The 13993-nt window shown below is 46.5% G+C and overlaps 1 protein-coding gene across 4 annotated transcripts in view; it reads right to left on the reverse strand.

Moving 5' to 3' along the window:
* LOC138743430 (SH3 domain and tetratricopeptide repeat-containing protein 2-like) overlaps window positions 1-13179 on the reverse strand; it is an 86445-nt gene extending 73266 nt beyond the window's left edge. For 2 of the 4 annotated variants that reach the window (XM_069898818.1, XM_069898815.1), the window contains exons 1-5: window positions 12548-13179; window positions 11318-11390; window positions 7218-7313; window positions 4323-4430; window positions 3570-4223 (exon numbers count right to left, since the gene is read on the reverse strand). In XM_069898818.1, coding sequence (XP_069754919.1) covers window positions 3570-3876 — 307 coding nt within the window. In that variant the 5' untranslated portion in view covers window positions 3877-4223; window positions 4323-4430; window positions 7218-7313; window positions 11318-11390; window positions 12548-13179. The remainder of the gene's footprint in view (window positions 1-3569; window positions 4224-4322; window positions 4431-7217; window positions 7314-11317; window positions 11391-12547) is intronic. The other 2 variants (XM_069898816.1, XM_069898817.1) reach the window with 2 other exon arrangements.
* Between the last annotated feature and the right edge of the window lie 814 nt (window positions 13180-13993).

Genomic DNA, 13993 nt, shown 5'->3' on the forward strand with positions numbered 1-13993 from the left:
AATTTTCTTTCAAGCCTCAGTCACTTCAACATAAATTTCCAAAGGATACAAACATTGTCTGAGTCATTCTTTGCTTGTAATTTGACGCTTGGCATGGTAGCTATCATTCCGAATAATCTATACTACTTGTTCGAAGGTCAATATATCCTTCTTGAGTCTTGGTAAACAAAACTAAAACAGTAGTGTTAAACCAGGGTTTTTACACAACTACTACCCTTTAAGTATTCTAGATAGAAAGGCTTTTCTTTAAGACTTCTAAATTATTTTCTGTACCCATTTATAATGTATTCATGTCACATATGATGGTCTCTTTAAACTGCCAATGTTTCCAATTTTCCAAAGAGAAAGCAAACTTATGAATCTCACACTGCCCACATTAAAATCCATATACTATATTTTTGCCCAGGAAATAAGATTTCATGATCTTGTTTCTCTTTATACTCTTTATAATTCTGTTTTTCTCTTGGAGATCAAAGCACAAGAATGAAACATTGATTAATAGTGGTATTCTTTAATATTCATATTTGTTTGCAGCTTTAGTTTCCTAATTAACTTCATCCACTCATTGACCTGTACCTATTCACAGTCAACGGCCAGCTAACTCCCCTTCCCATTCCCAAACCAAAGACATCGGCCTTCTTCACCAGACCAATGCCCAATGTTAACTGGAAGAACAAAATCTTGCATTCTGCCAGGGTCGTCTACAAAGTAATGGTAAGGGGCGGGCATGATTAATGTCGGGGTTTACTCAACACCAGAGACTGGTATTCAAATCCAGCACTGTCTGTAAGGGATGTGTACGTTCTCCCCATGCCTATGTGAGTTTCCTCTAGGTGCTGCAGTTTCCCTCCACCTTTCAAAACATACTGGGGTTGTAGGTCAATTGGGTGTAATTGGGCAGCATGGGCTAATAGGGCCTATTACCATGCTGTATGTCTACATTAAATTTTTAATAAGTACACTGAATTTTCAAATTTTAGGTAACCCTTATGCCCATGGGTTCTTTCTCCCTCCTTCTGATCCCCTTCCCAAACCAGTTCTATTCCCTTTTCATACCTAGTTCCATCCGGCCATCTGAGTCTCCCGTCTTCTCCTCTAACTAATTCTGCCGGTCCTCACTGGTTTCACATCACAGAACATACGTAGAACATTACAGCACAGTACAGGCCCTTCAGCCCACGATGTGGTGCTGACCGATAGAAACCTACTCAACAAACTAAACCATCCCTATCTCACACCCATAACTCTATTTTTTTGTATCCATGTGTCTGTCAAGAATTTTTTTTTTTTTTTTTTTTTTTTTTTTAAATTATCCTATTGTATCAGCCTCCACCACCACCCCTGGCAATGCATTCCAAGCACCACTACTCACTGAGTAAAAAACAAACCTCTCTTCTAAACTTTCCTCCTCTCAACTTGTACAGATGTGCTCTGGTATTTGCTACTCTCACCCTGGGAAAAAGGTGCTTGCTGTTCATCCTATAGATTCCTATCATAATCATTTGGATTTCTACTAAGTTACCTCTCATCCTTCTTAGCTCCAAAGGTAAAAGCCCTATCTCAGTTAACCTTTCCTCATAAGACATTCTCTAATCCAGTCACCATCTTCGTAAATCTCCTCTGCACCCTCCCCGTAGCTTCCACATCCTTCCTGTAATGAGGCAACCAGAACTGAACACACTATTCCAAGTGTGGTCTAACCAGGGTTTAATGGAGCTGTAACTTTGCCTCATGAGCTGCAACGTTACCTCTCAATTTCATTTCTCATCAGATTGCAGCACTTATCAGCATTCAGCCTCCAACTCAACCTCCACCCTCCCCTCCCCTCCCACATCTGGCTCCAGCTGTCACTTTCCCACCCCTCTCCTCGTCTTCCATTATCACCCACTGTCTCCAACTATTCATCATTCCCTCCTCAGATAATTCTAGCTATCACCTGTCAGTCCTTTATACTGTCCATATCTCCATGATGGTCTGCTTAACCCATTGAAATCCTCCAGCATACAGAGAGGCAACTTAATAGGCTCCATAAATGATGGATCATGTCGAACAAGTAAGTGAACTAATAGAAAACAAAAAAACTAATAATTATTGATCAAGGTCTGAGTCCATATCCTTGGGAGACTTATGGCTGTAATGTATGACTGTCCCTCCCACCAGACCACTGGCATCAGCAGCAGGAGTTTCCTCTTCACACAAGGGCTGGAACGTTTCACTGGGACATCAGGCACCTTACAAACCCTCATATGAATTGATGGGAGCCAAAGCAAAAGACCGGCAAATAGGCAGCTTTGCACATTTATTAACTTCTGAAAGGAAAACCTAATTATCAGTATGGTTGTGTACTTGAAAAGTAATTATGAAAAGGTATCAATAGTATAAGAAAGCCATCAATAATGAAAAAAGTAAAAAGAGCAAAGGATTAACACAGATGCAATAAAACTATTAGCTTTTAATTTACCTACTTTTTCTGCCTTTGCTAATCAATAATTAAACAAAGGGCCAAGTTGTTTCCTGTTTTCTAATCAATGTAATTCAATCACAGAGCATTCAAGTCAACAAAAGCAAACAAGAAAAACACATTGAGAGGATATCTACATCTAATTGCATGTTTCGATTGTGAAATTGCAAAAGGAGCCTAGAAAATAATTGACCATTAACAGAATATCCCATCAACAATTGAGCTGAGTGGAATGTCAAGCTGCAGGGACACATGCATTTTGGGATTCAGGGATTTTGGCAAACAATGCCACAGGCCTCATTTGGCAAGCAATGTCCGCAATAATTTTCTGAAAGGTGCTTTGCAGATTGCTATTAAATGCATGCGTGTGCCGCGACAAATCTTCAGCTTTTGGATGATCTTATAAGTTCTGTCCTGGATGTGAAATACAGGGCTGGCTACTCTGCTCTTATTCCTATACTCGAGAGATTAGTGATAAATGCAGTGCTTTTTTGACCTACATTCACTGAGCAAAGCTTCCCATTTAAAAAATGCTCCCAAATTCACCATATTGGAAGACCAGCTATAGGGAAGAATATTATTATTGATAAATTATTTTCAATATGTGGCATTGCCAACCTTATCCAATTCAGAAGTTCAATTCCAAAATTAAATGCATATTTTAATACACAGAAATACTCAAAAAAACATGGCATTTGCTATCAAAATAAGAAAAATCAGTAACATAATTGCAATGATACAATAGAAAATTTTAGCTGTTAAATATATTTTTAATACATTTTTTTTTAAATCACAAACATGACTAATTTACCAGTGACTGAAATAAAATCAATTAAATTTATTTGTATGTTTATTACAATCGTGAATCAAATACATCTTTCTTCTCATCGCATTCAGTGTTTCTATCTACATACATATCAGGTTTATGAAAAATACCATCCAGTCACACAACTCAGAAAAATCAATGCCTCTCATCACACTGGGGCTTGCATTGACTCAACACTTCCTGATAAATTGCTAAGGAATTTCACTAATACCTGATCACAATCCTTTCTTTCAAGTCAGTATTATTTCCAATGGTTTTAAGGACTTGAATTTAGTCACCTACCTGTAGTTACTGCAGTGGACGAGCTGATGCTGTTTTCTTCAATCCCAGCGAGTCTGGAGCTATGAACTTCACACTCGCTCTCGTCCTCTGATTTGGTGCTCCTCATTTGTGCATTACTGTTTTGCACTCCGTCGTTGAGCAGATCTGCATATCTTGCAGTTCCTGAAAGCAGTTCCAAACTATTATTGTTGTTCTTTGTTCTCTTTTCCTCTTCAGCTGAATCCACAACACCCAAATTGCACTTTTTAAAAATCACAATACCAGCAGTTTTGAGTCCACAAGATGCCTGGTTTTCTATTTTCTGCATTAGTGGTTTTTAAAAATGATAGCAATTCACTAAAGGAAATCCACAACTTTGTTGTCTTCCTGAACTGTTTAATATACTGTTTAACCATCAAGGTTAAGAGTCTTTGAGTACAAATTGACTATGTTTTGCGTAACTCCGTTTTAAAACTTTGTCCCGGTGCCAAGAACCAGCAGATGGATTCTTAATAATATTTAAGGCATAGAGTCAGCTTTTCCAATGTTATATTCAAATCTTCCATTCTTGTAATTCTGTACAAGATGCACAAAAGTCTCTTTGATCTTCTGACTTCACATCAAAATCATCTTGCTTCATCAATTTGCACCAGAAGCAATCATGAAATTCAAAATCTGCAAAATAAAACAGATGATATTAGAAATACAGGATAGATTTCTCCAAATATCAGATTCACTATCATTTTTCTGTGTTAGAGGCAAATAGACATCTACCTTATTTTAAATTATTTCCTCAAAGTGCTTTACTGTTCAAATGAACAAATATTTGACCAGCAGCCAGAAGGTTTAAAATACAAATTGGAAGAATTTCTTCAGTACAATCTGTAAAATAATGAAGTAAACAATCTCATAAACCATCGAATCACACATCTGTGTCCATAAAAGTTGTGAACAAAGCAAACTCACATAGATTTCTGAAAGTCCTCTTTCAGAGGGTGCGGACGCAGAACTGGAACCATTCTTAACAAAACTCAGATTTATTACTCTTGCTTCACATTTTACAATATTTCCTTGAAGGCACATTCAGAAGTAATTTTTTTTTTTAATGACGCAAAATCCAAAATATTTCTCTGATGAAGCATTAAGTCTGCAACTTCTTTCACTTTTCCAGAAATATGACTAATAACCAAATAAAGTATTACAAGTTTATTTTTCCTTTAAATGCTTAAAAGTGTTGACCATTTGACAACTCACAAGAAAGCTTATGTTCAGATGTTTATTCAGTGGTTTAAAAAAATCCCTTCTGCCCATTTTTAACATTTTTTAAAAAAAAACAAAACTCATTGCCAAATAGCTGGCACAAGTGAAATTACAATCTAATTCTCAAGTTGCTATTTTCCTTCCTTTTCCTCTCCCTGGCAAATGCAGCTAAAAAGGGTTTTTCAACATTAAAGTCAAAATACACATCAATGCACATTTGTTCCATTTCCAATCTATTTGAAAGGTGGAAAACGTAAAGATAATTTCCTCTTGCGGTAAAAATCACATCTGCTCGTGATAGGTATTTTTGTACTCTTTTTATTTAAAGTTACTAGCTTTCGGTCAATGTGTCACATCAGGGAAAAAATTTGGGGAGAATCAAAATGGTTTAATTCATTAAAATGAAATTTAGAAGTCCACCCATTACTCAATGCAACCTTTCCTGCTTTCCCTTGCATCATGTAGGCGATGTTACGGTTTTCCTCATTGCCTGCACAGTAATACAATCCAGGCATTATCTGTGCAGTCATGTAGAACATGGCAAGAAAACCAACAGTTCGTCTCTGAAGAATCTCAAGCAGTTTCTCTATTGAGTAAGTTTCCAAAGATGAATTCAAGAAAAGGCACAACTGTTTTCTCGACAGTGAGGGCAAACAAATTTTCTTCAAGGGCACTACGTCATTTAAAATTTCCCATCACTCAGCATAATTAAGTAAATTAACATTTGATTTTTTTTAAAAATCAAACATTATTACTGGCATTTTATTGGCAAGGTATATTTGTGCGCAGATAACGAACACAAAGCCACAAACTGAAATAGAAAATTAAAATTTATATTGTACAAGTAAACCATAAGCATGTTGGGGGGAAAAAAAAACTTCCATCAGGTTGGCAGGAAATCCTTAAGCAAAATTGAGCAGGTGGAAGAAAATGTGCAATTATTTTAAGTTCATATTGGGGGAGCCAGTGAAAGTAAAATAATATTAATAAATTTATTTTTAAAATGATACAGCACAGAAGGCCCTTCCAGCCCATGAAATCTGTGCTGTCCAATTACCCTCTTCACCCATCAGTTTTGGAGGGTAGGAGAAAACCAGAACACCCAAAAAAAGACACACGGGTCATGAGGAGAATGGACAATCTGCTTAGAGAGAGAGAAAGTGAGACAGATTCAAATTCATGTTGCTAATCATGTGTACATTCATGTGACATTATTCCAAAGTCAAATGCATTTCAAGGCTTTTCCATTTCAAATCTTTCACATAATTACATTTCAATGAAACACCAATCGACAAAGATCCCCTGCAGCACAGAAAAAAAAACACATCTTGGTCCAAAAAAAAATTACACACCCCCTAATTCCAAAAAAAAAGCAATTAGCAAGACACCCATGCAAGTAGTGCATTTTGTACACCGTGTAGATACACTTGATCACAGTGTTTCATAGAACAATATAGCATAGTACAAGCCCTTTGGCCCTCGATGTTGTGCCTTAATATGCTTGAGTTTAAGTAGCATAGTTAGTGCAGCGCCATTACAGCACCAGCAATTTGGGTTCAAATCCGCTGTCATCTATACATTCTCCTCTTGTCCGCATGGGTTTCCTCTGGGTGCTCCAGTTTCCTTCCACATTCCACAGATGAATGGGGTCAGTAGGTTAATTGGTCACATGGGTGTAACTGGGCAGTGCAGGCCCCGCGGGCCGATAATCCTGCTGTATTTCTAAATCACAAGCTGAGGAATGCAGGGCAAGTTCAGGCTCTACTGCTGTCTCATTATGCATGATACACAAAGGACACATGAATGTATGTAAAATACTGCTTTGCAGCATTCACTGTCCTAGAAACAGACCTTGAATTCATATAACTATTTTCACATTGCAAAGAAACCTCAAAAAATAATTTGGTCAATAAATGATATTTACTTTTGAATTTTGGTCATCGTCATACGCAAAAGGAGTAACGATTTATTTGCGGCAGGTGCCACAACCACAGCAAGTAGATTGATGTTGAGCTAACCTAGTTTTAACCATGGTACTATAAAAACTACACATCTTTGGGAAATCTGGACAAATGGAACAAGGGAGACACCCCTCATATATGAATGGAGTGAAGATATTCAAATAATCTACCACATTGTGACAATTGTATTTTTCATTCCAATACTGGAAATGGCAGTGAAGTAGTCTTCCAAATGATAATTTCATGCAAAATTAACCAGAAATAGTGACTTAATTTAACACAAGCAAAAGATTCATTGCTTGACATCAGATGGCATTTTGATTTGCTTGAGAAAAAAGTGGAAAATGCAAGGAATACTAAGCAGATCAGGTAGCATTGTAGAAGCAGAAGCTAATTTAACGTTGATGAACTTTGAATAAGTTGGGGAGGATGGCGTGAAGAAACAGACCTGGAGATTTTTTTTTAAATTGCATGGATGGAGACATTGAAGATTAAACAATATGTCCAGCAAATCAGTCATACAATCTCGATCGAGTATCCTAACCTAGAAAAGAACACACATGCATTTGTAGGAAGTACAATGCATTCAATGTAATAAGAACAAATTGCTCCTTCATCTGGAAGGAGCGCGTGGGTCCCTGGATCGTGATAAGAGATATTGTGTCATTTGCAGTTGATTTGGAGGGTGTCGTCAGAGGGGGTGCCCATGTCGTCAGAGGGGGTGCCCATGTCGTCAGAGGGGGTGCCCATGTCGTCAGAGGGGGTGCCCATGTCGTCAGAGGGGGTGCCCATGTCGTCAGAGGGGGTGCCCATGTCGTCAGAGGGGGTGCCCATGTCGTCAGAGGGGGTGCCCATGTCGTCAGAGGGGGTGCCCATGTCGTCAGAGGGGGTGCCCATGTCGTCAGAGGGGGTGCCCATGTCGTCAGAGGGGGTGCCCATGTCGTCAGAGGGGGTGCCCATGTCGTCAGAGGGGGTGCCCATGTCGTCAGAGGGGGTGCCCATGTCGTCAGAAGGGGTGCCCATGTCGTCAGAAGGGGTGCCCATGTCGTCAGAAGGGGTGCCCATGTCGTCAGAAGGGGTGCCCATGTCGTCAGAAGGGGTGCCCATGTCGTCAGAAGGGGTGCCCATGTCGTCAGAAGGGGTGCCCATGTCGTCAGAAGGGGTGCCCATGTCGTCAGAAGGGGTGCCCATGTCGTCAGAAGGGGTGCCCATGTCGTCAGAAGGGGTGCCCATGTCGTCAGAAGGGGTGCCCATGTCGTCAGAAGGGGTGCCCATGTCGTCAGAAGGGGTGCCCATGTCGTCAGAAGGGGTGCCCATGTCGTCAGAAGGGGTGCCCATGTCGTCAGAAGGGGTGCCCATGTCGTCAGAAGGGGTGCCCATGTCGTCAGAAGGGGTGCCCATGTCGTCAGAAGGGGTGCCCATGTCGTCAGAAGGGGTGCCCATGTCGTCAGAAGGGGTGCCCATGTCGTCAGAAGGGGTGCCCATGTCGTCAGAAGGGGTGCCCATGTCGTCAGAAGGGGTGCCCATGTCGTCAGAAGGGGTGCCCATGTCGTCAGAAGGGGTGCCCATGTCGTCAGAAGGGGTGCCCATGTCGTCAGAAGGGGTGCCCATGTCGTCAGAAGGGGTGCCCATGTCGTCAGAAGGGGTGCCCATGTCGTCAGAAGGGGTGCCCATGTCGTCAGAAGGGGTGCCCATGTCGTCAGAAGGGGTGCCCATGTCGTCAGAAGGGGTGCCCATGTCGTCAGAAGGGGTGCCCATGTCGTCAGAAGGGGTGCCCATGTCGTCAGAAGGGGTGCCCATGTCGTCAGAAGGGGTGCCCATGTCGTCAGAAGGGGTGCCCATGTCGTCAGAAGGGGTGCCCATGTCGTCAGAAGGGGTGCCCATGTCGTCAGAAGGGGTGCCCATGTCGTCAGAAGGGGTGCCCATGTCGTCAGAAGGGGTGCCCATGTCGTCAGAAGGGGTGCCCATGTCGTCAGAAGGGGTGCCCATGTCGTCAGAAGGGGTGCCCATGTCGTCAGAAGGGGTGCCCATGTCGTCAGAAGGGGTGCCCATGTCGTCAGAAGGGGTGCCCATGTCGTCAGAAGGGGTGCCCATGTCGTCAGAAGGGGTGCCCATGTCGTCAGAAGGGGTGCCCATGTCGTCAGAAGGGGTGCCCATGTCGTCAGAAGGGGTGCCCATGTCGTCAGAAGGGGTGCCCATGTCGTCAGAAGGGGTGCCCATGTCGTCAGAAGGGGTGCCCATGTCGTCAGAAGGGGTGCCCATGTCGTCAGAAGGGGTGCCCATGTCGTCAGAAGGGGTGCCCATGTCGTCAGAAGGGGTGCCCATGTCGTCAGAAGGGGTGCCCATGTCGTCAGAAGGGGTGCCCATGTCGTCAGAAGGGGTGCCCATGTCGTCAGAAGGGGTGCCCATGTCGTCAGAAGGGGTGCCCATGTCGTCAGAAGGGGTGCCCATGTCGTCAGAAGGGGTGCCCATGTCGTCAGAAGGGGTGCCCATGTCGTCAGAAGGGGTGCCCATGTCGTCAGAAGGGGTGCCCATGTCGTCAGAAGGGGTGCCCATGTCGTCAGAAGGGGTGCCCATGTCGTCAGAAGGGGTGCCCATGTCGTCAGAAGGGGTGCCCATGTCGTCAGAAGGGGTGCCCATGTCGTCAGAAGGGGTGCCCATGTCGTCAGAAGGGGTGCCCATGTCGTCAGAAGGGGTGCCCATGTCGTCAGAAGGGGTGCCCATGTCGTCAGAAGGGGTGCCCATGTCGTCAGAAGGGGTGCCCATGTCGTCAGAAGGGGTGCCCATGTCGTCAGAAGGGGTGCCCATGTCGTCAGAAGGGGTGCCCATGTCGTCAGAAGGGGTGCCCATGTCGTCAGAAGGGGTGCCCATGTCGTCAGAAGGGGTGCCCATGTCGTCAGAAGGGGTGCCCATGTCGTCAGAAGGGGTGCCCATGTCGTCAGAAGGGGTGCCCATGTCGTCAGAAGGGGTGCCCATGTCGTCAGAAGGGGTGCCCATGTCGTCAGAAGGGGTGCCCATGTCGTCAGAAGGGGTGCCCATGTCGTCAGAAGGGGTGCCCATGTCGTCAGAAGGGGTGCCCATGTCGTCAGAAGGGGTGCCCATGTCGTCAGAAGGGGTGCCCATGTCGTCAGAAGGGGTGCCCATGTCGTCAGAAGGGGTGCCCATGTCGTCAGAAGGGGTGCCCATGTCGTCAGAAGGGGTGCCCATGTCGTCAGAAGGGGTGCCCATGTCGTCAGAAGGGGTGCCCATGTCGTCAGAAGGGGTGCCCATGTCGTCAGAAGGGGTGCCCATGTCGTCAGAAGGGGTGCCCATGTCGTCAGAAGGGGTGCCCATGTCGTCAGAAGGGGTGCCCATGTCGTCAGAAGGGGTGCCCATGTCGTCAGAAGGGGTGCCCATGTCGTCAGAAGGGGTGCCCATGTCGTCAGAAGGGGTGCCCATGTCGTCAGAAGGGGTGCCCATGTCGTCAGAAGGGGTGCCCATGTCGTCAGAAGGGGTGCCCATGTCGTCAGAAGGGGTGCCCATGTCGTCAGAAGGGGTGCCCATGTCGTCAGAAGGGGTGCCCATGTCGTCAGAAGGGGTGCCCATGTCGTCAGAAGGGGTGCCCATGTCGTCAGAAGGGGTGCCCATGTCGTCAGAAGGGGTGCCCATGTCGTCAGAAGGGGTGCCCATGTCGTCAGAAGGGGTGCCCATGTCGTCAGAAGGGGTGCCCATGTCGTCAGAAGGGGTGCCCATGTCGTCAGAAGGGGTGCCCATGTCGTCAGAAGGGGTGCCCATGTCGTCAGAAGGGGTGCCCATGTCGTCAGAAGGGGTGCCCATGTCGTCAGAAGGGGTGCCCATGTCGTCAGAAGGGGTGCCCATGTCGTCAGAAGGGGTGCCCATGTCGTCAGAAGGGGTGCCCATGTCGTCAGAAGGGGTGCCCATGTCGTCAGAAGGGGTGCCCATGTCGTCAGAAGGGGTGCCCATGTCGTCAGAAGGGGTGCCCATGTCGTCAGAAGGGGTGCCCATGTCGTCAGAAGGGGTGCCCATGTCGTCAGAAGGGGTGCCCATGTCGTCAGAAGGGGTGCCCATGTCGTCAGAAGGGGTGCCCATGTCGTCAGAAGGGGTGCCCATGTCGTCAGAAGGGGTGCCCATGTCGTCAGAAGGGGTGCCCATGTCGTCAGAAGGGGTGCCCATGTCGTCAGAAGGGGTGCCCATGTCGTCAGAAGGGGTGCCCATGTCGTCAGAAGGGGTGCCCATGTCGTCAGAAGGGGTGCCCATGTCGTCAGAAGGGGTGCCCATGTCGTCAGAAGGGGTGCCCATGTCGTCAGAAGGGGTGCCCATGTCGTCAGAAGGGGTGCCCATGTCGTCAGAAGGGGTGCCCATGTCGTCAGAAGGGGTGCCCATGTCGTCAGAAGGGGTGCCCATGTCGTCAGAAGGGGTGCCCATGTCGTCAGAAGGGGTGCCCATGTCGTCAGAAGGGGTGCCCATGTCGTCAGAAGGGGTGCCCATGTCGTCAGAAGGGGTGCCCATGTCGTCAGAAGGGGTGTCCTGAGATGGTCTCATACTCACTCAGGCATCTGAACTTGCCAAGGATAACGTGAAGAAAGAAGTGGTGGAAATGAACACGTGAGAATTTCACATCCTTTCACAGGGAGGGTGAAAATGGAGAAGATGAACAGTCATCAGCTCTGAAGAAGGGTCTTAAACATTAATTTAATATCCCTTCCCATCAGTGTGGATTGATTGCTGAGCATTCCCAGCCTTCTCAGTTTTTATTTTAGATTCTAAACATCTAGTTTTTATTTTCATGCTCAGATGCCCTTGACTATGATACAGCCAAAACAAAGGAGGGAAAAGGAAGACACTATTTCTGGGTAAGTTGGCATCACTGGAACAGAACTGGTGACAGTGGAGATACCAAAAGGAGTATGGGAGAAAACAACAGCAATGATGGGCTGAATGAGGGGCTCAGTCAAGGGCTAGGACTGATATACATGATGACAATTGATTCAAAGACCAAAATCACAGGAATCCGAGCTTCAACTCTAGTTGAAGGGAGGGAGGGAGGAGGGAGGAAATGGGGAGGGAGGAAATGGGGAGGGGGAAATTGGGGAGGAGGGAGGGAGGGGGAAATTGGGGAGGAGGGAGGGAGGGGGAAATTGGGGAGGAGGGAGGGAGGGGGAAATTGGGGAGGAGGGAGGGAGGGGGAAATTGGGGAGGAGGGAGGGAGGGGGAAATTGGGGAGGAGGGAGGGAGGGGGAAATTGGGGAGGAGGGAGGGAGGGGGAAATTGGGGAGGAGGGAGGGAGGGGGAAATTGGGGAGGAGGGAGGGAGGGGGAAATTGGGGAGGAGGGAGGGAGGGGGAAATTGGGGAGGAGGGAGGGAGGGGGAAATTGGGGAGGAGGGAGGGAGGGGGAAATTGGGGAGGAGGGAGGGAGGGGGAAATTGGGGAGGAGGGAGGGAGGGGGAAATTGGGGAGGAGGGAGGGAGGGGGAAATTGGGGAGGAGGGAGGGAGGGGGAAATTGGGGAGGGGGGGAAATAGGAGATGGCCACAAATGACAAGTGGAGAACCAGGGTTGGGGATCGACTGAGAAAGTCAGGAATGATGTTTCCCCCAACCATCTTGATTACCCCAAAACCAGAGCAATTTTAGAGCCAAGAACTGGTCAACAGAAGGCATTAAAATAGGATATAATATTCCAAGAATAATTTAACAAGTAAAACAAAAGTCCAACTAAACACTCCTGACTTCAATTTCTTTAAAAATGAATAGTCTTCCCAATAAAATCAGGACTAACCTGTGCGTTTGGTCTCAAGAGCAGTGAAGCGTTCAACCTAGCTAAAGGCCATTTCTGTTCGAAAGGTTTACAACAGGTTTACACTGCAGTGGTCTGTGAAGGCAGCAAGAGCAAAACAATGTCAAACAATTTGGAGTGAGGACGAAACAACAGTCCACCTTGACTCGCTTTGCGCCAGCCTTGTTCCTGGGGTGACGAGTAATGGACTCACGAAAGCTGACCCGTCCCCAGAACAGTTGGGGGAACGATGCGGCAGTCCGAGCCACTCCACTCGTCCCAGAAAGCCGCAGATACTCGGAGCGCGTTGCGATGCCTGGAATCGTTCCAGGTGACAGGTAAAGGGAGGGGTGGCGAGACCTTGCATTCGGCAAACTTCCTGTCTCAACAGTCTTGGAGAGTGGCGTTGAAGTGGAAAGAGGTGCAGTCACTGAACGCTCTCCTTGAATCTTCATCCAACACAGCCCGGCTGATGGATTGGGAAGGGCGGCGACTTTAAATGGCTCAGCAAACCGGAAGACGAGCGCACAGATACGCAATCCGTCTGAGGGTTCATAATTTATGCTTTTTTTAAAAAAATGAATCAATGCAATCTTCTTCCACGTCTGCATTTCTGGAACTGTTTCCCTGCAGTCGTGTCGTCTCACACTGACCTTCGACATGTGTCTTGGCAGCGCTCACACTTGCACAACGCCATCCTAACACACCTTGCAAAATAACGCAGAGTTACCTGTGAAGGGATACAAGTGTGTCCTCTCCAAAGCGAACTTCTTTCAGGTGGCCTGGATATTGACGGCGGACGAGAACGCAATGCACCGTTGCCTGCCAGTTTACCCTGCTCCCTGCACAGTTGCATGGCATTGACCGTGCACCACACTGGACGCCAACTTCTTGGCAAATATCCCTGGGTCACACCCCGTTTGGAATGACATTAACCTTTCCACGCACACTTGGAGTCAAATGAACCAAGATGCTGTAAATCACTCGAATGGTTCGTTAAAATGACCCTTGCACACAAAAAAAATCGAAAAGCCCCCAACTTATTGCAGGGTGCCCTGGGCGGTATTTGTATCTGGTTGAAGTAAAAAAAAAGAGCTGGAGAAACTAAGCAAGTCAAGCACTGTCCCTGAGAAAGCAAAGGTAAAATTAGTGAACTGACGTTTTGGGCAAAAGCCCTTCAACAACGGATGGAAAAATGTTGGCAGGCATCTGAACAAAAGAGCAGAGGAAGGTGTGGTCAGAAAGGCTGGAGGTGATAGGTGGAGAAGAGACAGCAGCGATCAATGGGAGGAGGAGGGATGGCTAGGTGACTAGAGGGGAGAAGGGAGGGATGGCTAGGTGAATAGAGGAGGATGGGAAGGAGGGAACAGCAGCAATCAAAGGGAGGAGGGATGGCTGTGAATAGAGGGGGAAGGGAGGGAGGAGAACAGAAAAGGGGAAGGGAAATGG

Source organism: Narcine bancroftii, chromosome 9, assembly GCF_036971445.1.
Source record: "Narcine bancroftii isolate sNarBan1 chromosome 9, sNarBan1.hap1, whole genome shotgun sequence".
In the NCBI taxonomy this organism is placed as follows: Eukaryota; Metazoa; Chordata; class Chondrichthyes; order Torpediniformes; family Narcinidae; genus Narcine; species Narcine bancroftii.